Source organism: Rosa chinensis, chromosome 1, assembly GCF_002994745.2.
Source record: "Rosa chinensis cultivar Old Blush chromosome 1, RchiOBHm-V2, whole genome shotgun sequence".
NCBI lineage: Eukaryota > Viridiplantae > Streptophyta > Magnoliopsida > Rosales > Rosaceae > Rosa > Rosa chinensis.
The window spans coordinates 27,185,467-27,213,079 of record NC_037088.1 but is presented as its reverse complement, the minus strand read 5'-3'; the positions used below and the strand labels follow the sequence as shown (position 1 = coordinate 27,213,079).

The 27,613-nt window shown below is 40.3% G+C and overlaps 2 protein-coding genes across 3 annotated transcripts; one reads left to right on the top strand and one right to left on the bottom strand.

Moving 5' to 3' along the window:
- Window positions 1-1,236: 1,236 nt before the first annotated feature.
- On the top strand, window positions 1,237-5,523 carry LOC112164073 (putative disease resistance protein At3g14460). Its single transcript, XM_024300314.2, has one exon. It carries the CDS (start codon window positions 1,453-1,455, stop codon window positions 5,521-5,523), a length of 4,071 nt encoding a protein of 1,356 aa, XP_024156082.1. The 5' UTR covers window positions 1,237-1,452.
- A 6,440-nt stretch (window positions 5,524-11,963) lies between these two features.
- Window positions 11,964-13,921, bottom strand: LOC112179873 (sterol 3-beta-glucosyltransferase UGT80A2-like). Of its 2 annotated transcripts, none has more exons than XR_002927949.2 (3): window positions 13,743-13,921; window positions 13,352-13,430; window positions 11,964-12,947 (listed from the first exon to the last, which is right to left on the bottom strand). XR_002927949.2 is itself a non-coding variant. In XM_040512711.1 (3 exons), exons 1-3 carry the CDS (start codon window positions 13,909-13,911, stop codon window positions 12,911-12,913), a joined length of 270 nt encoding a protein of 89 aa, XP_040368645.1. In that variant the 5' UTR covers window positions 13,912-13,921; the 3' UTR covers window positions 11,964-12,910. The 2 variants fall into 2 exon arrangements, 1 of the variants encoding a protein (XP_040368645.1); XM_040512711.1 differs by having other exon boundaries at window positions 13,367-13,430.
- Between the last annotated feature and the right edge of the window lie 13,692 nt (window positions 13,922-27,613).

Genomic DNA, 27,613 nt, shown 5'->3' with positions numbered 1-27,613 from the left:
CGTTTGTTTGTTTGTTTTTTTTTTTTTCCCTTTCTCGACAGATAATAGGGGCAACAACTACTAGTAGTCTAGTACACGTTTCGGAAAGCTGTTAGGAATGGAAAGCTCAAGAATCTTTGTCTTCCCTTCTCGTTCTGGTTTGATTTCAAGGTACTGTTCACTTATTCTAATTCTGCTGCACACAGTGTACTTGAAATGGATTAATCCCTTACTAATCATAACAGATGAATCACTCGAATGTGATTCAATATTGTGATTTATTCTTTTCTACTTTTTTGATCCTTTTGCAGTTGATTAGAGTAGTGCCTGAACAGATGATTGTCACTATTTTCAGAATATGGTGGCGTTTTCCTTGATCTTGATACAAAGTTCTTCTTCATGTATCATTTAATATTTTTATTTCTGTTGTAAAGAAATATTATTTGGTTCATGTAGATGTGTACAACTGTACAAGTACGAATTAGCTGATAAATAAAAGTGCTATATCATTTTTACCATCTGTTTTTTATGTACCAGATCAACCAAAAAAAAAGATATATTCTACAATGACTCATAATTATCCATGTCATCACCAATTCACCATTTAAGTTGAGGACTACACACGTGACACGCCCTTATTAATAAAAAAGAAAATAAATAAAAAATATGAGATTTCTCCGGTATAAGTTGTCCATAACTGTGAATATTTTATATCGATCATATGGACGTACAAGATTACTTGAAGTCAGAATTCCCTTATCTTCAAACTCATCAAATTTAGGTTGATTTTTTTTTTCGACTTTGTCAAGGGGAACCCAAACGCTTCCTAGACCCAAAATAAACCTCTTCGGTGCATGTGAAATGCTCCAACTCAGTGCCTCACCACTTTGACAGCTTCGGTGTTCGAACCTAGGTTGGGGAGCACACCCAATTAGGCAAGAATCACTAGGCCACTTGCAGTGATTCAAATTTTGTGTCGGGTGTCATTAATTTTTCATTCCGTTGAATTGTGCATTGGCCAAAAAAAAAAAAAGAGTGGAAAGGTCACAAGGGTCATGCTGAAGCTAAGCTTAACGAAGAAACTTGGACGTTGCCTTGCGCTGTTCAACATATATAGCCACATGCTTCTTATCCCCAGCTAATCACTTTGACTTTATCTTTCAACCTCCTAATTCTGCAAAGATTTCTCAGTATCCTTCTTTACTTCATTTGCTTTGCTGCTTTCTTCTCTATTCTCTTTGCTCTTGCTAAATCGGGCCTTGATCATGACCATGGTGTTGTTGTATTTGACTCCCCTCCTCCCCATGTTGCTGCTGCATTTCTTGATGATCTCTGTGAAGTTTCCAGATCCAGGTCTTGTGTTAGACTTGTAACTTAGCTTTCCTTTTTGTCTTGCTGTACTCGGGTCTTTTTAAGACCTCCTTGTAACCAAAAAAAAAAAAAAAGTTGTACTTAATTCCTTTCAACAAAAGAATGGCAGTGGGAGAAGTCTTTCTTGCGGCATTCCTTCAGTTGCTGCTGAACAGGTTAACGCCTCGGGAGATCCTGGGCTACTTTGGAAGCTTGGGAGGAGTTGGTAAAAAGCTGCAGAAATTGAGGGAAACACTGTCCGCAGTTGCAGCGGTGCTTTATGACGCAGAGGATAAGCAGCTGTCGAGCAAGGCAGTGGATCTGTGGCTGAATGATCTCAGACACTTGGCTTACGATATCGACGATCTACTCAACACCTTTTCTACAGAGATGTTAACACGCAAGCAGCTCAAGGTTCACCAAACTGGCACAAGCAAGGTACGAGGCTTCTTTACCAAAGTTCCTCACAAAGTTAAGTTCAATTTCAATATGAAGTCCGAAATAGACGAGATTGCTAACCGCTTGCAAGACATATTTGACCGGAAAGAGAAACTTGGTTTGAAATATATTGAGCATGCCTCTACTTCAACATCATCATTGCAAAGGACACCAAGTTCGTGTGTGTTGGATGGACCTGTGGTTGGGAGAGAGGAAGACGCAAGAAAAATAGTGGAGTTGTTGTCCAGGGATGCAGATCCTTCTTCTCCCACAAATTATGAGGTTGCTGCCATTGTTGGTATGGGAGGACTGGGCAAGACAACGCTTGCGGGACAAGTCTTCAATGATGTAGCTACAATGGAACAATTTGATCTCAGGATCTGGGTTTCAGTATCCGATGACTTCGATCTTCAAATGGTGACGAGAACTATTTCTGAAAACGTCACATCTAGGCCATGTGATGATTTCAGTCGACTTCAAGATAATCTGAGCAAGGCGATAGATGGTAAAAAGTTTTTGATTGTTTTAGATGATGTCTGGAGCACGTGTGGTTATGATTCATGGACAAAACTGCAAGCTCCCTTCCGTGGGGGAGCTAAGGGAAGTAGGATACTGGTGACAACACGTGATGAAAAGGTGGCAGCATTGATGGGAGCCCCAGCCGCTGAAGTTTATTATTTAAATACTCTATCGGATGAAGGTTGTTTGCAACTATTTGAACAGCATGTTAGCAATGACAGGCCACCGAATTTTGACTTGCTTAAGAAGAAAATTATTACGAAATGCAATGGATTACCATTGGCTGCAAAAACTCTTGGTGGTGTTTTACGCTGTAAAGAAACTGACAAATGGGAGGAAATACTGAATGACAAGTTATGGAGTATATCAGATGGGAGTAATATACTCCCAGTACTCAGACTGAGTTATAATTATCTCCCTTCAACTTTGAAGAGGTGCTTTGCCTATTGCTCAGTACTTCCCAATAATTATGAATTTGGGAAAAACCAATTAATCCTTCTATGGATGGCAGAGGGTTTCCTTGAGCAACCAGAAGGAACCAAAGCAATGGAAGATATTGGTGACGAATATTTTGGGGAGCTATTGTCTCGGTCATTATTTCAGAATTCGGGCAAAAACAGTTCATACTATGTAATGCATGACCTTGTTGGTGATTTGGCACGATGGGCTGCTGGAGACACATTTTGTAGATTAGAGGATAAACCGCATGGTAGATGTTCTCCAACGACTCGTCATCTGACTTACATTTCTGGTAAGTTCGATGGGATAAAACGATTTGAGACACTTTCTGAAGCAAAATGCTTGCGGACTTTCCTTCCACTTTTAGTGTCCAATGGTTATGAGAATTATCTAACTCGTTATGCTACTTCTGATTTATTGTCACAATTGAAGTACTTGCGGGTGCTCTCCTTCAATGGGTATAAACTGATCGAGGTACCAGATTCCGTATGTAATTTGAAACATCTACGCTACCTTGATCTTTCTCACACATTGATAATGAGTTTGCCTGAGTTAATATGCATGCTTTACAACTTACAGACGTTAATATTAGAGAATTGTTCAAAATTGAAGACACTACCTTCAAACATGAGCAATTTATCTAATTTACGTCATCTCAACAATTCAAATACGCCTTTATTGGAAGAAATGCCTCCCCAATTAAGTCGGTTGACTCATCTGCGAACTTTGCCTAATTTTGTGGTGGGGAAAGGTAGTGCATCAGGCATTGGAGAGTTAGGGTCATTGCATCTTCTTGGGACCTTGAGACTTGCAAGATTGGAGAATGTGATTGATGTTGAGGATGCAAAGAGGGCCCAAATAATGAACAAGGAAGCGCTGGAAACCTTGCGATTGGAATGGAGTGGCACAAGTGAGAAGGAGTCGGAGGTGCTCTGCAGTTTAAAACCTCAGAAAAAGCTTCTAGAGCTCACCATCAAGGGTTACAATGGTTTAGAATTCTCAAAATGGATTGGACATCCTTCATTCTCTGATATGACGTATGTGAAGTTACAGAACTGTAAAAATTGTCGATTCTTACCTCCTCTTGGCCAATTACCTTTACTAAAAGTCCTTTGGATAAAAGGACTGCCCAATGTTGAAAGTGTGGGTGCTGAGTTTTATGGAGATTGTAGCTTGCCTTTTCCAGTGTTGGAAGAGTTGAGGTTTGAGGATATGCAAAATTGGAAGGAGTGGCTTCCTTGCAAAAGAAATGAAGAAATTCGAATTTTCCCATGCATGGGAAAACTTTTCATCCGTAGTTGCCCCAGTCTGAAAGGTTGGTTGCCCAAGAACATGGATTCATTATCAAAGCTGCGTATTGTTGAATGTGAAGAGTTAGTGGTTTCAATTGCCAATTATAAACATCTTCGTGAGCTGCGCATCGACGGTTGCAAAAGGGTGGTGCACAGAAGGGGAGTTAAGTTTAAGTTACTGGAGGATATGCGGCTTCATAGTACTTCAGAGTTCAGACTCAAAATAGATGGGTTCATCAGAGGATTGACAAAGCTTCAAAGATTGTGGATTACTGGTTGTGAAGAGTTGACATGTTTTTGGGAGAATGAGTATAGATGGTTGCAACCTCGGATTTCTAATATTATTGGAGGCAACATCTCTGATTCCCCTCCTCACTTTATTCAAGAGCTAAGAGCGCTCAAGCAACTTGTGTTAATTGGATGCTCAAATCTAATTTCTTTTCCAGAAGCTGGTTGGCCACCTTGTCTAGAATCTGTGAAAATGGAGTCGTGTAATTCTTTAAGGCATTTTGTAAGGAATCAGATACCGCCAAGCATAAGAAGAATAGAGATAGCAAAATGTCAAAATTTGAAACGATTAGTCAAGGATGTTGGGCAGCTAGAGGGTTGTCTGGAGAAGTTGGAAATAACAGGGTGTGCTTCTTTGACATCCTTAACAAGGGAAGGAGGCCGACTGCCCAGAACGCTCAAGAACATTTTGATAAGTGAATGTGAACAATTGGAGTCCATAATCAAAACATTCCACGATGATACTTGTCTTGAAGTTATTCAGGTATGCGAATGTGCAAATCTCAAATCCTTTCCAGAGGGGCTGTGCCATCTCTCCATTCTTCGCAAGTTAATTATAAGCGAATGTGGAAGTCTCGTTTCTTTCCCGAGAGGAGGGTTGCCATCCAACCTGACATACTTGTATATCTACAATTGTGATCAGTTGGAAGCCCTCCCCAGAGGCATGGACAACCTCAGCTGTCTTCAGACTTTGAAAGTGCAATGCTGTGGAGGTAATTTGGCATCTATTCTAGAAGAGGGTTTCCCACCCAACCTAATTCAACTTGTTATTATGAAACCCAAAAGCTGTAAGCCTCTCTCAGAGTGGGGGCTTCACCACTTGGACAGACTCACCTCTCTTAAAGAATTGTGGATATGTGGTGTAGATCCAGATCTGGTGTCCTTTCCGCCAAAGGAGGTGCTACTCCCTAAATCTCTCATTAAACTCAGGATTGGAGACTTCCCAAATCTGAAGCGCCTATCATCACTCACTTCTCTTGAATCCCTTGCCATTTGGAATTGTCCGAAGCTAGCATCTATTATTGGAGAACAAGAGGATCATCTGCCTCTTTCACTGACACAGCTTCGCATCTTTAAGGGCTGTCCGCTGCTCACAAAGAAATACAAACCAGGTAAAGGACGACACTGGTCCAAAATAGCCCACATCCCTTACGTTTATGTTGGAGACTTCTTTGACGAAGCCGAAGCCGACCACTGATACCTACAAATCAGGTACTTCAACTTTTACTGAAAAGCAAAACCTTGATTCATTCTACTACGATGTTTTAATTGTCAAAAACCCCAAAAAGAAATATGTTTATACTATAGGTACTTTTGGAAATCTATCTTCCATTGTTGAGCATGTACTTAATTTTTTTTAATATTTTTTTTTTCCAAATCACGCCGGTTATTTCTAAAATTTTTGAAAGTTGTCGTGCATAATGACTACACAGATGTTGTGTTGGTGCATGAACATCATGGTAAATTCAATGGTTTGATTGTATGCCACGTGTTGGTGGCATCACGGATATGAAAAATATGTGCAAATTTGTGTGATGTTACTACCACAAAACTGGCCTAACACCACCATTGAGAATGGTGTGTGTTGATCCTATAGACACCAATGATTGGTGTGGGGATAGCAATAGACACGGGCTTTGCCACTATTACTTGATGGTTTCTATTGCTGCCGTGACATATACCCAAGAAACAACTATCATTTTTTTGGTGACTGAAAAATGTGGGCGCCATCACCACCAGCAATCTCATTCATTTTATTGGTCACTTCATTTTTGCATTATTTTAATATAAAATATGTGACTCCATCTTAATAATGGTGACTACCAATATTATGAATTAAAAAAAAAAAAATTGTTCAAGGAAAAACATATTATGTGTCTTCGTCAAAGCGACTGACGGAGAGAGAATCAAGGAATCAGTAATTACCATCAATCAACACGATTACAGATCAATCATCATTTAATGTCATCATTGTAATTGATATTTCCGTTGTAATTCTCTCCCTATATAAAGGTGCTATGAAATGAAATGAGTAGACCAATTCCAATCGTCAATTTACTTTTACACAATTCTCCCATCAATTCTCTCTGCAAATTATATTTTCCTTAAACACGTTATCAGCACGAGTTCTAACCAAAAACCAAAAACCCGAAAATCTTCTTCATCACCGAAGCTCCTAGCCCTTGCTAGCCATACCGTACGCTACTCCTGCAGCCCTTGAGCACCCGTCGCACGCCTGCTGCCCCTGCACTGCAACATAGCAGCATGCTCGTTCCTGTGCAGATCAGCCTGTTTGTACGCCCCGAAACTTCTTGATCGGGACCTCAGATCAAAATCTTTCCTTCATAAAAGTTGTTTGTCTCTGCCTCTTCTATCTGACGTTCAAATTTCAGCTCTATTGGAGTCGTTTTGAGACCTGTACACCATTCGAAGTGGGAGCTGTTTAGAAGCGAATCTGCTCCGAATTTCAACAAGTAAGTTTTAAAGATTAAAGTTCCTGCTTTCTTGTCTTTTAAATTCCTTTTATTTTCTGCAGGATTTATATTATACGAACATGGTTCAATTATTTAAATAAGCGGAATTGTGGGGATTCACGCTTTACGAAGTAAGAGCGTTCGTGATCATAAAAATATTACGGACTAAGAGTGTTTGTAAGCTACGGACTAAGAGTGTCCGTGAGCATGAGAATTTGACCATATCAACATCATTGTTTCGGTCTAATCCAAATATTCTTGGAAATCGATTTTTTGGTAGCATTAAGTGTCACACCCCGAATTCTGAAATAAGGATTCAAATCCGGAACATGACTAATAACAATACAAATAACGTTCTGAATTTTTCTCTCAGAAACAACCACTAGTTACACCTCTTGATATTACATAAACCAAATCCTCAAGCTACTTATTACAGCACACTCTCACCAAATCAAATTGTAAAACTCAAATGAGTATAATTCTCCTCACAAAACAAATGCTGTAAATCTAATACTAGTACTCTAAACTGCACGATCACTGCATGATTCTCCTGACCTGTGAGATTACCCGCTACACAATTTGAATAGTGTACCGGGAATTGCAACAACACAAAACCCGGTAAGCTTTTGACAGCTTGTGAGTAAACAAGAAAGAACTATTGATTTATTATGTTACAATTCTTATAACTCAAGTAAACAATCAACAAACATTGCAGCATTAATATGTGAAATAACATTTGAGCAACACATGCTTGATCACAACCAACAAATATTGCAACATTAATATGTGAAATAACATTAAAGCAACACATGCTTGATTTTCATTTTACTAACACCTTCACATATTCAAAATATATCATAGATAGATATTTGATCAAAATAACACAAGTACACTTCTCTTTTTAGTGAATTTTCAGATTAACTGGTAACAAATCATAAATCCACGTGTTAGGGTCCATAATACCAAAACACGGGAAAACCAGGTTGACTGGTATCAAATCATAAATCCACGTGCTAGGATCCATAATACCAAAGCACGGGAATCCACATGCTAGGGTCCATAATACCAAAGCATGGGTAAGCCGCAGCATACCAAGGATACCTCCAAAGTATGTATACTCAAAGTAACACCCTTCCTAAGAGTATAATAGTGCACTATCTGAAGGGACTAGGGCCCACAGCTTAACGTCATCATAACATCAAAACACATTTACCAGTAATTCACTTAAGCACGGGGTTGTTGTAATCACCCGGCTTCATAATTGTACTTTTCAGACATAATCAATTTCACAACATACAATCTTTATAATTTTTAGATTGTATAAATGTATATGTACACCCATATAAAGAGACATATTATTTCAAGACAAATCTTTACTTCTTAAAATAATTTCCACATATTCACAATTGGGCATATAAAATAGCTTTCACAGCACATGATCAACATTTCATTATTCAACAATTAAATGGGAGATTAATAGCTTGAATAATATCCAATCAATTCTCAATCATTTCATCATACCAATCACACGTCAACCAAAATATATATTCCACGTAAATATATATATACGTAATCATCCGCTCAGGAATGACTACTAATACCAACTATAGTTCAAGCATAAAAACCGTGAAATTCATTTGTATAATAAAATCATTTTACTTACCTATTGACCGTAGTTGATCAAGTCCATATGATTTAAAACAAATATTTATTCCACAAATATTTTCACATAATTGCGATATTTTCACACAATTGCAACAAAAATAAAGTAATTAAATTTATTCGGTTCGAAATATGAACCGTGTGAGGTTTACTCACCTCTAATCCAGCTGCGTCTTCTAAAAAGTCATATATAACAATATTCCAAACGCTCGTCAACTCAAACCGTCAAGTACCTAATCAAGTACGGTCTTTGCTTAGTAAACGAAACACGAAATAAACTTAAACGACAATCCAACGGTCAGATTCTAAAATAAAGACGATCCAACGGTCGGATTCAAAAATAAAGACGATCCAACGGTCGGATCCTCACGGATCACCCTTAGGATCACCCTCTAAAATTATCACGAAGATCTAACGATCGGATCTTCCTGAATCGTCCTTACAAACATCTCCACAAAATTTCATGAAAATCCGACTGTCGGATTCTCACAAATCGCCTGCCGAATCACTATTTCACAATTATACGAAGATCCAACTGTAGGATCTTCGCCCGTGACCTCACAAAGTCATCAGGACAGTCATACGATCAACATATTAAAATTTGAAGTAAAACCGATGGTCTGATTTTCACAGATCGTAAACCGAAGATAAAACGTAAAAACGTTAAATAGTAACGTCAAAACGTAAATCCACTATTTATCCATTTTTTCTAAAATAACCTTGTAATATATCAAAACGCTCGTATGGATGCGTAAATCATCGTCCAGATAATATAAACTCAAAATATGGTCCGACGCGCCGCCACAAGCAGTGGTCAGTGGGTGGTCAACGCGGCGGTCAACCACCTCCGATGCAAAAGTTGTCAACTACAAACTTCTTCATTTTAACATGCTGATCATTTTTCATAACTAGCATAAGATCAGAAAATAACGGGAAGAGGTCGAAAAGAACCAAAATAGTCTCGGTGGCCGGAAAATTTCCAGAATCCGGCGAGGCTCGATTTCGACTTCAAAACTTCAATTTCAGGCTTCGATCCCTTCTGGAGAGTTGTTAAGAAATTCAAGGTGAACTCACTGGTTCAAGAATCACAGAAAAATATGGTCTGTAGCTCGAGATACACGGATCGAAAGGTTTTGGTGTTCGATCGAAAACCGGTCGAGCTCCGACGAATGTGAATCCGGTCACTCCAGGTGCGATCCTTCTGGGATGATGATCAGCAGGTTGAGGCGAGTTCATAGAGCTAAGGATCGGAAGTTTTGGTGGCCGGAGCTAGGAGAAAACCGGCGTTGACTAAAATCGAACTCAAATCGGCTCAAGCTTGCCGCCGCCGCTACAGGCCGCGCCGCCGTGAAAGGTCACCACATACAGGTGCGCAAGGACCATACGAAGCCAATGGAAGAAGTTTGGTGAGGATTGGTGGCCGGAGGAGGAAGATATGAGGAAATGAAAATCAAGGCCGATTTCCGGCCGAGAGAGAGAGTTGCAGCATTTTCGGATTTTTCTGAATTTTTCGGAAAAATCCAATATTTATACTAATTTGGGACTTTTTCAAAAAATCATAACTAATTCATACGAGCTCCGATTTTTACGTTCTGCATATGCACGTGATCGTATCGACGAGCTCTACAACTTTTTGAGATCCCCTAAATAACGTTCGATTTCGACAATAAAATCGTTCGAACTACTTCCACAACTTCTCCAAGCTTCGTACTCGCTCCTATTACCGTAAAATCAATTCTAAAAATCCACGGAATTTAATTTGGATTTTTCGGGGTATTACATTAAGGCTCGGAAATCTTATATTAGTTGTCGTGGAAGTTTTTACTCCGAAACTAATCTATTCTCCTTTGTCTTTGAATGTCGAATGCAAACGTGCAAAAACTCGACTTCACTAAACCAAATTCAAATGACATTTGTTATCACCGATGGGTGAATGACGTCAAGAATCACCTCACTACTAATGAGATTTTGTGGAGAAGAGCTCACAGACTAAAGATTAATTGAGAAAAATCCTCTCAACCTTCCCCGTATCAGCGTTAATGATTGCCAAGCAATAAGCTTGTGTGCAATGCTAGATGGATTACGAGGTTTCATCGACTTATGTCAGTTACTGAGAAAGCTAACAACATACTCATGAAAAAACTATAATTCAAAGGCCCGTTAGAACTAAGAGCGTTCACGAGGTGAATTATAATAGCGCACCTAAAGAAGGGCGCAAGGAGCGGAACCCTAAAAGTTAGGGGCCAACGAAATGGACGTGTGGGTTCATACAACCGCCCTAAAAAGGAAGGAAAACCGCGAGATTGATAAGCGGACACGTGGCAACATTGGCCAACGTGGGAGAGGCAAAACAGGCGCCGCTGATAGTGGTGGTGTCGCCACCAACGTCCATGGAGGATGTCCAAATGCACAAGGTGCATCTCAATTAATGGGTGAGGTAATGCTATCGATGTGGATCTTTAAAGCATTGGTTTAAGCACTAGAATGCTAGTGGAAAAACAAAGCTGAACAATACAAGTGTATAAAGATATGAGAGAGCATGAGGCTCATCTCGCAGCTAAATGAGATGATGGAAATGATAATGACGTCAATCTCATCATTACAGACTTCAAATCTGGCGAGGAAAACAACCATGTTGATGCCGCAGATTTTGATTAAATAGTCTCTTATTTTTCCAAGAATTATGCAATGGCAATTATGCCTTAATTAATAAATGACAATTTTGTATTAACTCTTTCTCAAGTGGCACATCTAATAAAATATGATGTCTAGGAAAGTAATTGAGATTAGTGGTACTTAAGAGAGCCTCGCTCCACCGACATCTTTCTCTACTTCTCTGGTCATATTTGATTGGAGTTACCAAACGGATTGAGTGACTACGATCTGTCTAAGTTTGACTTTTATTTTGGATTACACTTTGGTTAAGAAACTTTCATGTAATAATTGGCTATTAATAAAGTGTCGATTCTTTTACTTAATGTCTTGGACATACCTCAATTCGAACTTTATTTGAAAGATATAAGAGCCAATGGTTTTCATGTGGAAACACATTGTAAGAATGGACAAGAGTTCCTTTGCATCACCTCTAATGACTACAGACATAAACGAGTATTGGAGAAACTTATGTGTCGTTCTAGTGGGTTATATGCAACCACTATTCGAGTCATTGAATCCAGCCATGTCATGAGAAATGATTTATGGGATTCTGACACACACTACTAAAAAAAATTGCTTTTGCGATGCCTATTTTACGATGGCAAATTGGGCTTTTGCGACGGAAAAAACTTTTCGCGACGGAAAATTGAGCCTTTTGCGACGGAAATGTTGGCGTTGCAATAGGTGGCGTCACAAAATCCATTTGCGACGGTAAAATGCCGTCGCAAATACTTGCCGTCGCAAAAAGTATTTGCGACGGAAAACTGTTGCCGTCGCAATGGCTAAACTATTTGCGACGAATACTTTGCCGTCGCAAAAAGATATTTCATTTTTAAAAAAATTGGGGTGAATTTGTTGCGACGGATACTTTGCCGTCGCAAAAGAATATTTCATTTATAAAAAAAAAAAATGGTGTGAATTGCACACCAAAGCTAGTACCATCTAAACCACTCCAAAGAAACATATTACATATATACAAGAGTTGAACTATATAGAAACATGATCAAAACCCTTACGGCAAGGGATAATGCCTAGTAGCACCAAAACATCAAAACTAAAGAAGGAAATTTACAAAGACAGAACTCTTAACACTCGGGCACTCTTTTCACAACCCTGCTACCTAAGTATCTGCAAAGAAACAAAAAAAATAAAATAAAGGAGGCATGAGCACAACTAAAGCTCAGTGAGTAGCTAAACAAAAATAAATGAAAACGTAAAGACTAACAATCAGTACTCCAAATGAAAAGTAAACAACACCAAAATTTATCACTCAAGTCATGATCAACCCACTGGTATTAATCACAGAAAAATCTACACTCCAACACAACCAGTTGCCACAGCAAACTCAGACATGAAAATAATCAAGCTTCCAAAGCCCCCGAGCTACCACAGCTCAATGACCGTGCCACTAATCATGGTCACGTCATATGTAATGTGCACATTGCCAACACCACTCTCTTGTTGACTAGAGGATTGAAAACACAATTAATTTTTAGGTAATTCTCAAATCATGATCCATAACAATTGCAGCACAATAAAACCATCAAATTCACAATTCGAAACACATACTGAGTTGATGACTAACAGAACATATAATTAGGATCCAAAACCCAATACTCCAAAGTAAAAACAAATAAGGAGATTAACAAAACAAAGAAAATAGATAGAGGATACCACAAAGTAGAAACATGAAACCCTCACCCTTGACTTAGTACCCGAGCTTCTTAATACCCAAACCAGAAACAAGCTTAGTTTGTACTCTCTTTCAAAACCAAGGTCTAAATTCCTCTCTTCTTAATACACACCGACACGTGTTTCCCCCTCAACTTGCCTGCAAAAACACCAACTTACATTATTGATTAGCACTTGGGACCTAATAGTGGGTTAACATTTTATTCTAATGAGCAGATAGAGAATTCTGTTGTATTACCAGTGGATTATATCATTGTATTAATTTAATAACAATTGTAAATATGATAAAGAAATAAGTAATTTTGAAAAGAAAAACAAAACAAAACAAAGTGGAACTGCCCAGTCGGACATTGTTAATCTGGAGTACCCCAGATGGAGACTATTTCTTGCACCCACAATTCGAGCATCAAATTCTAAACATATTATTACTAGTTGGCTGGAACCCAGAAAAAAATCTTGTCTAAATTTACCAGAACAGTGAAAACCAATACAGAACATTGAGCAACATGCAAGAAAGATTACAATTCAGAAAGATTACATTACCCAGACAAGACTTACGTCCATGGCATTGTAAAAAATATATGAAGAGGTATTTTCAGTGCCTCCGCCACATGAGTATGCCCTGAAAATGTATTCATCAGGTTAGTGGCAAAATATAGACAAATCAAAGCAAGTGCACGTAAAAGTTCTCTTTATAAAATACAACTGAATGCAATTAACAATAATATGCATAAGTATCTTGGAAGTTAATAGTGCAGACAACCTACAAACTCTGCTAGAGGAAGAAACAAAATAATATGTCTATTGGAGTATTGGATAATCATTTACCACACGGTATCCCATCCTCCAACCCCAAATTCAGTAACCAAGAAATTCAAAACCAGAAAAAGATCTAGTATTACTTAGAATTAGATAGATGGTGTTGAAAGCTAACCATATGCTGGGGGGTTTGCAATAATTGCATCCGCTTTAAAGGGAATACCAGAATCTACATCAGGCTCTTTGCAAGCTGGAAGTAAGGAATATATAATTTCCTTTATTTGGTTACGCTGAATAGGAATCTCCGAAGGACCTGACGGCAAGAAGCCTTTATTTTTAACCATATCTGCTCAAGGAAACAGAACAGAAAATAAGAAACAAGTAATTAGTTATATGAAAATGAATGATGGGGTATTCAGCTTTGACAAATATTTCAAGTAGCAAGACAATCAATACACAAGACACACACAAGTTTTACTAAAATACAAAACCCCTTATTGCCACAATTAATCATTTTCAACGAACCTTTATATAAGAAACTTCGGGAAAAATTCACCAACGGTGTCTGGACACTTAGGGGACTTTCAGAATGATACCTGAACTTACAAAGTTATCAATGTGATACCTGGACTCATTTTTTCGTATCAACATCGTACCTATGACCAATTTCCGTAACGGCTCCGTGACGGAAATTGGCCGTAGGTATCACATTGATACGAAAAAATGAGTCCAGGTATCACATTGATAACTTTGTAAGTTCAGGTATCATTCTGAAAGTCCCTAAGTGTCCAGACACCGTTGGTGAATTTTTCCCAATTTTGCACGTGAGTCACTTAATGAAGACAAAATGACCGATTTACCCTCAAATTCTTTCTTTCTTTTCTTTTCTTTTTTTCTTTATTCTTCTTTCTTTCTTTCTTTCTTTCTTCTTCTTCTTCTTCTTTTCTGGTTTCTTCTTCCCCTGATTTGAATCATCAAGATTCAAATCATCTTGCTCGTCCGATTCCCACTGCCGATCGCCGATCAAACACCGCCGCTGCGTCTCAATCCACCTTCATGCACCACAGATGTTTCTGGTTCCCCCAACTTCAAATCCTATAGCAAATTGAAATTGTGGATTGAGGCTTCACCGTTCACTCCGAGTTCATCCCCGCCGCCGCCGCCAATGACTTGACCACCACCACTCTCGTTCTCTCCTCCGACCCCCTTTTATACACCATTGATCAGAAACTCAGACCCCGCCAGCCCTGCACTCTCAAATCACAGCTCCAATCACACCCCTCCATCCTCTCCTTCTTCCCGACATGCAACACCACCTCCACACCATCCTCACCTGCAACTTCATCGGTTTAGCCGACAACTTCGGCCTCTAGCCCAACTTCGATCAGAGGCAATTTTAGGCAGACAAAGATTAACAACTTCGGCCTCAACACCATCCTCACCTGCAGAAAATTCGAGTTGTTCTTATTCACCAGCTTCGCCACTCCGCTGCTACCCACCATTGTGCCTCGCCGATTAGTAAACAAAGGACTCGGAGCCTCCACCATCGAGAAATTGAGGCTCACGTTCTACGTGTCCTGCGCGGCCAATCGACGACCTGGCTAGGCTGGTAGTATCCAAGCCGGTCCTGCATGTTGTAGAATTGAATGGCGGTGTGGGCGACGAGCCTGATACTGCGATCCCTGGGGCCTTTGGTGGTGCAAACCTTGCTGTGGCTGTCCTTCCGGCCGGTGGCCCTTAGAATGTGGCCGTGAGCCTCCACGATTTCGCTAGCGGTGGAGGAAGAAGCAGTCCTTATCCCCAAACCCAATCGAGAAGCAGCGGAGGATGACGTTATTGTGCGGTGGTGGAGGTTGTTGTGGTCAAGTCATTAGCGACGGCGGCGGGGATGAACTCAGAGTGTGCGGTGAAGCCTCAATGCACAATTTCAATTTGCTATAGGATTTGAAGTTGGGGGAACCAGAAACATCTGTGGTGCATGAAGGTGGATTGAGATGCAGCGGCGGTGGGAATCGAACGAGCAAGATGATTTGAATCTTGATGATTCAAATCAGGGGAAGAAGAAACCAGAAAAGAAGAAGAAGAAAGAAAGAAACAAAGAAACAAAGAAGAATAAAGAAAAAAAGAAAAGAAAAGAAAGAAAGAATTTGAGGGTAAATCAGTCATTTTGTCTTCATTAAGTGACTCACGTGCAAAATTGGGAAAAATTCACCAACGGTGTCTGGACACTTAAGGGACTTTCAGAATGATACCTGAACTTACAAAGTTATCAATGTGATACCTGGACTCATTTTTTCGTATCAATTGGTCATAGGTACGACATTGATACGAAAAAATGAGTCCAGGTATCACATTGATAACTTTGTAAGTTCTGGTATCATTCTGAAAGTCCCTTAAGTGTCCAGACACCGTTGGTGAATTTTTCCCAAGAAACTTCACATATTGTTTGATGCCAGGATGAGCCAAAGAGCATCCGTGGTAAAAATTACAATATTATTTAACGCCCAATCTCATTAACCGAGATAAATGTATTCAAATCATAACTGAAACTCGAAAGCAGAAACTTCTGTGATGACCCAATTGCTAGGACTGTATTGCTGAATTGAATTACAAAGTGAGAACCAAGTCAACCAGTGCCATCGTAAAATTAAGAGCAAAGTTTTAAAATATCAGAGGATAAAACGAAGAATGAACAAAAACTAATAGTTGCAACAGCAATCAGATTAGTTTGAAAGAGTTATTTGTTTCAATCACAAATTAACCACCGTATTTCATTCACTACGGATCAAGCAGACCCATCCCTAAACGAAAACACAATGCATGGAATCAACTCAAAACCCCAAAACCCTCATTCTTTGTCACCAAACAGACCATCAAAAACCTGCAGCTGCTTAATCTGCATCAGAATTGCATCAATTGCATCTCCGTGCTTATGGTATCACTACCAAGTTACAAATGAACAATTAAAGCTAGCAGGAACCATCTGACCACATGTGTTATAGACAGTAGATCTACAATATTACCAACCAACAAGTGTTTGAAACTTTGCTCCCAAAGATAACACATATAATAAACAAAAAGATACTGATAACCTCTGCAGTCCACTACAAATCGCGATCAAAACGTTCAATATAAAAAATAAATAAAAAACGAAAATCAAATCAGATCTGGAAGCTAAAGACTCAGATACAAACAGTAAACGAGCTATCAATTCCATCCAACTCAGTTCATACCTATCAGATCGACAGTGATGAATCCCTAATAGCAGCCAAATCAAACCCTAGAAATTGAGAAATTGAGAGAACTGAAAATGGAGAAACTAAAGTGAAGGACCTGTTTGGGGAGCATTGAGGCGTGGGCCTTGCTGCCCATGATGTCATGCTTGTAGAAGGCTTTGTCGAAGGAGATGGACTCGGTGAAGGGCTCGACGGTGTCGGTGAAGCGCTCGATGGCGTCGGTGATGCCCTCCTTGAAGCGGCCTCCCTAGAGCTTGGCCTCCTTGGGTTCGGTGGCAGCGCAGTGGAGGTCGAGCTTGGGCATGGATCTGTGAGAGGAGGGTGTGATCGACAGTTGAGGTTTGGGAAGGGAGTGGTGGTTAAGTGAGGAAGAGGAGTGATAGGGAGTTGGTTTTTTAATAAAATAGATATGTATATGTTTGCGACGGCGACATGAAAATGCGTCGCAATTAATAACTAATCCTACTACGGTAAGGATTTGCCGTCGCTAATAATAAAAATTATTCTTTACGGAACATTTGCCGTTGTAATTGATATTAATTGCGACGGAAATCGCTGCCGAAGTGAAAAACCGTCGCAAATGCAATTTTTTTTAGTAGTGACATATAGCCTTTGACATGACCGCTTGGGACACCCTGGTCGTGATATGATGATCCGTCTATTAAAGATTTCACACGGACATCCATTTTTCAAAACGAAGAGAAGTAAGAACCAAAAATAGGTTCGAGGAGAAGCACATACGCTTCACGGCGCTAAGACTGTGCATGACCGGCCACTTAGGGCAGGTGCCGTCTACCCCCTACGGCAACAACATGGCTTTGATGCCATGGACTCCTCTTTGACTCCTTTTTCTACTTCTAAAGTCAATTGTGACTTCGTGGCTCAACCAAATTCTTATTTGGTTGCTTCTAAAGCCCATCTTTTGTTTTGCAAAGCCTGCGCTTTAGCAAAATTAGGATCGAGACCATCCTATGCAAATGACACTAAGGAAATAATTCCATTCTTACAAAGAATCTAAGGGAATTCTGTGGATTGGATCAACCAACTTGCGGACCGTATAGATGTTTTATGGTGTTGGTTGATGCGCAAACACGCTGGTCACGTGTTGTGCCATTATCCACTCGTAATGCTGCTTATACTACACTCCTAGCACATAACATATGGCTACGGGCTCACTACCCAAATCATCTCATTCAGTCAATTTGACTTGATAATGCTAGGGAGTTTACATCGAAAATTTTCGATGACTATTGCATATCATTGGGTATTGATATCATTCGATGACTGGTCAAGTTTTTAGTCAAGAACTCGACTAAAAACTTGACTAGTTGTGACATTTTGTGAACAGTATCTGACCTGCCAGCCTCGATAGTATAAATACAAGACAAAAAAATAGTGAATAGTCTTGACCGGTCAAGCTCAACGGGTGAACTTGCTCTAAATGCATGAAAATAGAGGGAAGATTAGAGAAAAGCATGACAAAAGCAACTATAAATGAGTAAATGCATGCTAATACAATAACATTAGAATATTGGTACAAGCAATCAACCCAGGTACTGTACTTCCTCAAATAACAAAACTATATTTTGTTCATTCAAAAAAAAAAAAACTATATTTTGAAAAACTTTGACCCAATCACAATGAAAATCAAAATAAGCTAAGCTGCAAGTCCCAAACTACTAACGAAAAATCAATCAAACTGAAATTTCCCACAAATCTTGATGCTACAGGGCTGTCAATTTCGACATAACCCGATAACACGACCCAAAACCCGCACGAAATAAATCGGGTTGAACTCGCACGATTAAAAAGAGGGTCGACCGTGGGTCAATCTGTTGTGACCCATTTAATAAATGGGTCGGCCACGGGTCAACCCGCCAACATGAAGTGAACCTGTATAACCCGATTATGCTATACTTCTTCTTAAAGTTTTGGATGATGGGGGTATTTGATCATATGATTAGACAATTTGAAATATTTTGCTTTATAATTATTAGATTTTATTATTTATGAGTTATATATAATTATTTATATTCTTCGTCTTGTGGAGTTTTTAGAAAATTTAATCAATTTATGCATTTTTTTAGTTAAATGTGTCGCATTGTTAACCCTTAAATGAGTCATTTTGTCTAACACGACATGACTTATTTATTAAATGAGTTAAGCGGGTTGGAAACGGGTAACCTGTTTAATAAATATGGGGTGTGATTAAACATATTTATATACGTGTAATTAGATCTAAAAATACTATAAATAAGCCAATCCTTATGTCAATTAATATGTAATTAATTCATTTTTATTTATTTTATAGAAAATAAGTGGAATTACATAAACAAGAAAAAATGGTGCGAAATTGGAGCAAATTAGAGTTTCCGACAAAATGATAAAATAGTCAATGTAATCAACACTATCAAGGGAGCGGAATCCAATAACCTTTGATAATATGTTGTGGAAGTGCATTGAGAACTGAGAAGAGAGAAGAAAGAAGAAAGGAAAAAAAATTTGAGGAAAAGAAGAAAAAAAAAAAACTGTGTCATGATGACATTACCATGCAAGCATCCTTTAATGAACTGAGCGATTTCTTTTCTTTTACTCACGTGCACAGCAGGACCCTATCCTTTTCTTTCAATTGCTTTCACTCTTCCCAGCCACTTATGTCTCTCTTCTTCCCCTCTTCACACCAGCACGACCTCACCCTCCATAAATTCCATTCCAATTATCCTTCATTCTTTTCTCTCACGCCCAAGACCCTGATCACAATTCCATTCCTTCTTTTCTCTCTAACACCGAGAACCACACCACCTACCAATTTTCTTATGGATAAAAACCTCAAATGATACCTGAATTATTGTGAAAGATACTTTTTGGTACCTTTGAATTTTTGTTACCCCAAATGGTGCTTGAATTATTGCACAATTACCAAATATGGTACTTCCGTTTACTGAAAGGTTAGATCGCTGATGTGGCATGTATTTAGAGGGGCAAAATGGTCTGCGCAGCAACAAAAACTCTTCCCTTAAAAAAAAAAAAAGTCCTTCCCCTCTAAAATGACAAATTTTCCCTCAAAATTCTCACTTCTTAATTTCCCTTCTCACAAATTCCCACCAAATTGCACAAGGCCATCGATTGGAGTTAAATAGAACAAATTTCTAAATTTATTTTTATTTTATATAAAAATATTTTTGAAACATCATTGTTAGAAATTTACTATTTTGCTCATAGCTTATTTGCAAAAAAATAAAAATCCAAATACATGCCACGTCAGCGATTTAATAACAAATTTAATGGAGGTACCGTATTTAGTAACGGTGTAATAGTTCAGGTACTATTTGAGATAAAATAAATTTGTAGGTATCAAAAAGTATCTTTCGCAATAGTCCAGGTATCACATGAGATTTTTACCCTTTTCTTATTTTTCTCTCTTCTCTTTCCATTTTTTCTCATTATTACTCACACCCATCTATACTAATCATCATCAATTTGAAAATTAAACAAGGAGGATGAAATTCACACTTTCTAAATTGTAATCCACACAAAAAGTCTCTTCTCTCTCTCGTCTCTTTGTGGAGACGGAAGTGGGTTAGGGTTCCTTTTGCTTCGTTGACTTACGCGCAAAGGTTACAGTTGATCCTTGTCTTGCGTTGGGTCTCAACGCATGCCAGATGTGGTGTCTTCGGTGTGGAAAGGGTTGGTATCGGTGGGGTCGGGGATCTGCAGGATGGAGGACAAGTTGGGGGTTCTGATTAAGCAGTTGGTCTTAACGGAGGAGGAGGCGAAGGAAATCATTCTTCCTGAGGGCCCGGAAAAGTGGAGATCTAGGAAGTTTTTGGTGGTTGGACGTTTGTTGACAAATAAGAAGTATAGCATGGATGCATTGATTGGGACGATGAAGGCACTTTGGACGCCAAAGAAACATCTAGGGGAAAAAAGTAGGGTTACGGCGATGGCTCTTGAGGGGAGTGACAGGGTGGTGTTTTCGTTCTCCCATGAATATGATCCGAACCGGGTGTTATGGGGTTGTCCTTGGCATTTCAACAAGTCTCTATTCGCAATTGCAGCTAGCGATAGGTTGGATGATCTGCGCCAGATTTCATTAAAGTGGCAGTTCTTCTGGATTCGGGCCTGGGGTATCCCACCTCTTTACATGGAGAAGGAGACATGGGTCAGGATTGGCAATGAGGTAGGGCGTTTTGTGCAGATGGAGGAACCTGAGCATGGGGTATACCGGGGTACGAGTTTGAAGGTTCGGGTTCTCATTGATACTGATCTACCTTTGAGGAGGGTGGTGCATGAGACTCCCGGGACAGAGGAAGGGTTCTTCTTTCGAGCTTGACTATTTGAAGCTTCCTATGTTTTGTTATTACTGTGGTGTGCTCCACCATGACTCGAACAGTTGTGAGTTTCATAAAAGTGGCGTGATTCGCGAGAAACAATTTGATTTCCTGCTTTGTGCAGAGAAGAAGGATCGGTGGTTGGCAGAGAAGGAAGCTCGGGAGCGAGAGGCTGCGCTCAAAAATATGGTTCGGAATGGACGTCGTTTTGGTATCCTGGAAAAAGGTAAGGGCGGATGGTCGATGCAGGTGCCGGAGTTCCCTCTTTCTGGGATGGTTCGGAATAGGGAGGAATGGGAGGAGATGGTTGGTGCGGCAGCCTCTGAAAACGGGATGGACCTTGACAGGGATTTGTCAAAGGAGGACAGCGGTCGACAGATCAAACAACGGCACCAAAGGACGGAATTGATGGCAGAGTCATCTTCGGGGTTGTTGCCTTTTCGGGCTTCAAGTAATAATGGTGATGGGGATTCTACGGTGACATTTAATGGCGTTGGTAGCAATAAGGTATTGTTATCGGGTAATAAGGCGGTGATAGAGGGTTTGCAGCTGGGGCCCATGATTTCGGGTAATATGGAAGTGAGGGCGGATAACCAGCCGGGGTCCAAGCTTTTTGGTAGAGAGATTATTATCCCACCTTCTACGGGATTAGTTGAGCGGGTTCCGGCGAGTTCGAGGGAGTCAAGGGAGACTGGGCCACCTGGATTTGATTTAAATTGGCCCAATGAGGTTAGGGAGAAGGTGGGCCCCGTGAATGTTGAGGAGGTTAATGGGCTGGGGGCTTTGGGGCAGTAACAAAGTCACGTTCTTTCTGATGGAGTGGAAAGTGGGCAAGGAGGGTTTGCTGGGGCTGGGCCGATCTCCAAGTCTACGAAGGCAGTCATAAGGAAGAAGGGTGTGAAGAGAGGTTTTGTGGTGGGGGGCCATAGAGGGAAAGGTATGCAAGGGCTGGGGACGCGCAGAAGTCTACTTGATGGAGCTGTGAACGTGCTTCCGAACATTCGTCAGTGATGGGTCCGGTTTCGACCCATCACGAGCCATGAATGTTTTGTGTTGGAACTGCCAAGGGATTGGGAACTATTGGACAGTTACAGGGCTTAAAGGGATAATTTCCCTCAACATTCCCAAGATAATTTTTCGTAGTGAAACTCGGTATACGGAGGATGACATCTCGAGGCTCAGGAAGCAGATCGGTTGGAAGAATGCTTTGGTGGTTAGCTACAGGTTTGTTCAGAAAAGGAAAGGGAAAGGGGTTAGCCGAGCGGGGGGTCAATGTCTTTTGTGGAATAAGGATATCAAGGTGTCACTACAGTCTTTTTAAGAGAATCATATTGATGTGGTTATAGGTGAGGTCGGGGATCCAAAACGGTAGAGGTTTACTGGGGTTTATGGTCACCCTAAGGCGGAGGATCGGATTAGGACGTGGAATTTTTTTGAGGCATTTGAGTCTTCAAGAAAATCTTCCATGGGTGGTGGGCGCTGACTATAATGAAATATGCTCTCGAACGGATAAATTAGGTGGTGCTTTGAGGAATTTCAGACAAATGAATGACATGCAGGACGCTTTGAATTTCTGTGAGTTGGGGGACATTAACTTTGTGGGTCCTCAGTTCAGGTGGAGTGGGATTCGTAGTGGTCAATTGGTGAAAGTTAGACTTGATCATTTTACGTGTTTGTCTACATGGAGGCAGTTCTTTCCAGCGTCGAGGGTCCTCCACCTGGACCCAAACTCTTTTCTGATCATCTCCCCATTCTTCTTGAGGTCAGAGAACAAATGAAATAGAGGAAAAAGAGGTTTCGGTTCGAGGAAGCTTGGTTGGTGGAAGACAAGTGTAAGGAGGTGGTTGAGAGATGTTGGGTAAGTACTACTGGAGTGGGTCCCTTTCAAAAGTTATGGAATAGATTAGACAGAACAAGGGAGACGTTGGAGTCTTGGAGTGTAGAAAGCTTTGGGAATATTAAAAAGGATATTGATAAGGTGAAAAGTCAATTAGCTTCCTATTATGATGGGTCCTTGTCGACGGCTTTTGACAACAATAAAGCGGCTCTTCAATCTAAGTTGAATGACTTATTGCACCAGGAACATGTCTTCTGGAGTCAGAGGGCGAAGATTTTATGGTTAAAGGATGGGGACTTAAATACATAGTTTTTTCATCAGCGCGCAAAGAACAGGAAAAAGAAGAATGCTATTACAGGGCTTTTCAATAATGCTGGGGTTTGGTGCTTAAGGGACAACGAACTTGAAGCTATCGTCCTGGATTATTTTCGGGATATTTTTTCGTCGACACAGCCTAGCAAGTTCTGGAATATTCTAGAAGCGGTAACGGAGGGGGTGATGGAGGACGCTAATTTGGCCCTTACGAAACCATTTGAGAAGGAGGAGGTGTTGTCAGCACTTAAATGCATGCATCCCTCGAAGGCTCCGGGGCCAGATGGTTTTGCTCCGTGTTTCTATCAGTCGTTTTGGGGGTTGATTGGGGATGACGCGGCAGAGGCGATCAGGGAGTTCTTTGTCTCGGATCGGTGCATGAAGTTGGTGAACATGACTTATGTGGCTTTAATCCCGAAAGTTGACGTTCCTCAGTCTATGTCACAGCTTCGGCCCATTAGCCTGTGTAACGTGGTGTATAAGATCGGCTCAAAAGTTCTCACCAACAAATTAAAACCATTTCTGGATGCATTGATCTCACCGTACCAGAGTGCTTTCGTGCCTGGTCGGCTAATTTCTGATAATTCGTTAATGGCGTTTGAAATTTCACATTGTTTGAAGAGGAGGAGGTGTGGAAAGATCGGGCTTTGTGCATTGAAGCTTGACATGAGTAAGGCTTATGATAGAGTAAAGTGGAAGTTTTTGGAGGCAGTGATGGTGAGGATGGGTTTCGGGCCAGTTTGGGTGAAATGGATCATGAGTTGTGTTTCCACGGTTTCGTATTCTTTTATCATCAATGGGGATCCTAGAGGCTTGGTCATACCGTCGAGGGGATTGCGGCAAGGTGATTCATTATCCCCATATCTTTCTTACTGTATGCAGAGGTCTTCTCTCATTGTATTTTGCATGCAGAAAGGAGGCAGGTTCTGCAGGGGGTCAAAATCTGTAAGGAGGCTCCTAGCATAAGTCATTTATTTTTTGCGGATGATTCTTTCATTTTTTTTCAAAGCTGGGAGGAGCAATATGAGGCTCTGAAGGGTATCCTTGTAGACTATGAGAGGGCTTCTGGTCAACAGGTTAATTACTTGAAGAGTTGTATCTCTTTTAGTAAGAATGTACACATGCTTATGCAGGAGGGAATTGCGGCGATTTTAGGCGTGAACAGAGTGGAGAAACATGATAAGTATTTGGGGCTGCCTACTGAGCTGAGTTATTCTAAGGAGGAGGCTTTTGTTTTTTTGAATGAAAAAATTAGAAACCACACTCAAGGATGGAGGGAGAAGACACTAAGCACAGCTGGTAAAGAAATTTTGATTAAAGCAGTTGCTCAGGCAATTCCATCTTACGTGATGAGCTGTTTCGAGCTCCCCAAACATCTTTGTTCGGAAATGCATAGATTGATGGCTCAGTTCTGGTGGAGGGATGAGGGTGATGCTAGAAAGATTCATTGGATGGCTTGGGAGAAGCTGTGTCGGCCGAAGAAGGAAGGTGGCTTGGGGTTTCGAATCATGGTGAATTTTAATCTAGCACTTTTGGCAAAGCAGGGTTGGCGCCTTATCCAGAATCCCGATTCAATTGTTGCTAAGTTACTAAAGGGTAAGTATTTTCCTCACTGTTCCTTTATGCATGCTGAGCTTAAAGGGGGGAGTCTTACACGTGGAGGAGTATTCTTTCAGGGAGAGTAGTTTTGAAATTGGGGTTGAGGTATCAGGTGGGGAATGGCCAAGACATCTCGGTGTGGAATGACCCGTGGGTTCCACATCCTTGTCAGTTTAGGCCATATTCGCCTAGGTTGGAGGGTACTGAGGAGTTGAGGGTGATGGATTTGATTGATGCCGATACAAATGAATGGGATTTAGAGTTTATGAGGGAGCTTTTTACGGAGGGGGAGGTGGAGAAAATTGCATGCACCCCTCTGAGCTTGCGTGGGAGGGTGGATCGTCTCATATGGCATTATGATAGGAAAGGCCTCTACAGTGTGCGTAGTGGGTACCTTGTGCTTAACAATTTCATGTGCAGCAAGGACAAGGCCTCCACGTCTCTGAATGGGTGTGGCAGAGTGGACCATGATTATTGGGTGGCTTTGTGGGGGGCCCAGGTGCCTCCAAAGGTGAAATCTTTTGTCTGGAGGTTATTGCATGGTATCCTGCCAACTAAGTCATCACTTGTGAGAAGGAAGATTAGGGTGGAGGACCCACAGTGCCTTTTTTGCATGGGAGAATTGGAAACAGGTACGCATGTATTCAAATCATGTTCTGCTCTTCTTTGCTTTTGTCTTTTTGGGCCTCTGAAGTTATATGCTAGGCTTCACCCAGCGGGTAATGTGGTGGACTGGATAATGGAGATGATGGATTTTCTCACGGTGGATCAACGGGATTATTTTTTCATGGGACTTTGGGCAATCTGGTCCGAACGTAATAATATATTGTGGAAGGGGGTTTCTTTTCAACCCATGAATTTGGTGCAGTGGACGTCAAGTTTGTTGGAGGATTATCAGAAATATCATCCCAAAGCAGTTAAGAAAAAGGGCAGGCCAAAGGTTAAGTGGCAGTGTCCACCGAGTGGAAGACTTAAAATTAATGTTGATGGGGCTTTTTGCTTGGAGGATGGTCGTGGGGGATTGGAGTAGTGGTAAGAGATGACTCTAGCAAGGGTATTGCTGCTTTAGCTAGACCTTTTGTACATGGACACTCGATTCTGAATATGGAAGCGGAGGCGTGTAGAGCTGGTCTACTTCTTGGTATTTACCAAGGTTGGGCTGACGTTGACATTGAAAGATACTCTGCCATCTTAATTGCTGCTCTCAAGAGTGAGGAGAAGAATTTCTCGGAGGTAAGTCGGGTCTTGGATGACTGTAAAGAGTACTTTAATGCTTTCCAGTCTATCCGAGTCCGACATATTTACCGTAAAGCAAAGCAAATAGGCTTGCACATCTTGCTAGTAGTGGTTCTTTTGATGATGTTTGGTTAGGGGAGACACCTCCTATTATTCAGGATATTCTCTATGAGGATTATTATCATTGTTTATCTATAGCTCAGGGTTTAGGTGATACGTCCCCCCCCCCCGGATGCAAAATTTTACTATTAATATAATAAATGGAACCGGGCGTGGGGCTGAGCCTCCCAGCTAGGCTGGGTTCCAAACCCCTTTCAAAAAAAAAAAATCATCAATTTGAAGGAAATTAGAGGGGAAGCACTTCAAACATAAGGGGCTTAATCACCACTTGGGTAAAAGTGGGAAGCTCTAAATCAAGACTTGTCATTTTTGCTCTATAGCAATTGTGACTTGTTCTTGTGACCTCCCACTTCTCTGCACCTTTTCCCTCTTTAATTGATGTATATTGAAATTGATGTTGTTTTGACCATGGGTAGTGATAGAAATTTTGTTGGCGTCCAGGATTGTATGCCCTAGCCCAGAATTTTATGTGAAGGATGTCTATTTTAATGTAATGATGCAATTTACTTTTGGATGCTTATATCAATTTTTGTTGGGTTGAAATGCATGTCTAAGAGGCTAGTCAACTCTAGGATATGTATTTTCAGCATGTCTATCAATTACAATAAAATGCCAACAATTAATTTGATGTTATCAAGCTAATAAATAAATGATACTCATTGTGATTTTCAACGCTTAAGCTAACTTAGTTCCTACTAGAAGCGGAACACCGATACTTATGCTTGTTTTAGGAAGAACGCTGCCAATCATGTGTTTTTGCAATCTTCATGGTTAAATATTCTTAGACGTTTTATTATTTGCAAAGTTGGCTACTTTTCCCTAATATTTATTTATTTCGTGATCGAGTTTTTCATTGCTCTCTCTTCAGGAAGCATAATTTAAGTTTATTCTAATAAATTCGTTCCTTGATAGGTCTCATTTTATTCGATTGTCAACTGAGTTTTATATGATGGTTTATTTCCCTCCAGTTCGCCAAAGCGTGGCTCATTTATAGATAAATGAAATATGCACGTATAAATAAGGGGATTGAACTTAACCAAAAGAACAAGAGTACCATTCCTATCTCTTAACTGAGAATCATAGAAACAATTAGAAGTACTCTTGAATTAATAGGTTTTTTTTCCCCTGATGCATACAAGCGAAAGTGATCAATACTAAAGGCTGAAATTGCATCTGCAGTAGTGAAACTTGCCTGACTTGAGCAGACAGGTTTGTGTTTGCGAGATACTATTCAGAGCTCATTATAATCTCAAACAACGGTTGGTTTAGCCAGCTAAGAACCAGTTTTTCCTTTTCTCCTCAAGTCACATTGTCACCGCAACAAACTTAAATTCCACTCGTGAATGTAATCCCATTTCATATATATTCATCATTT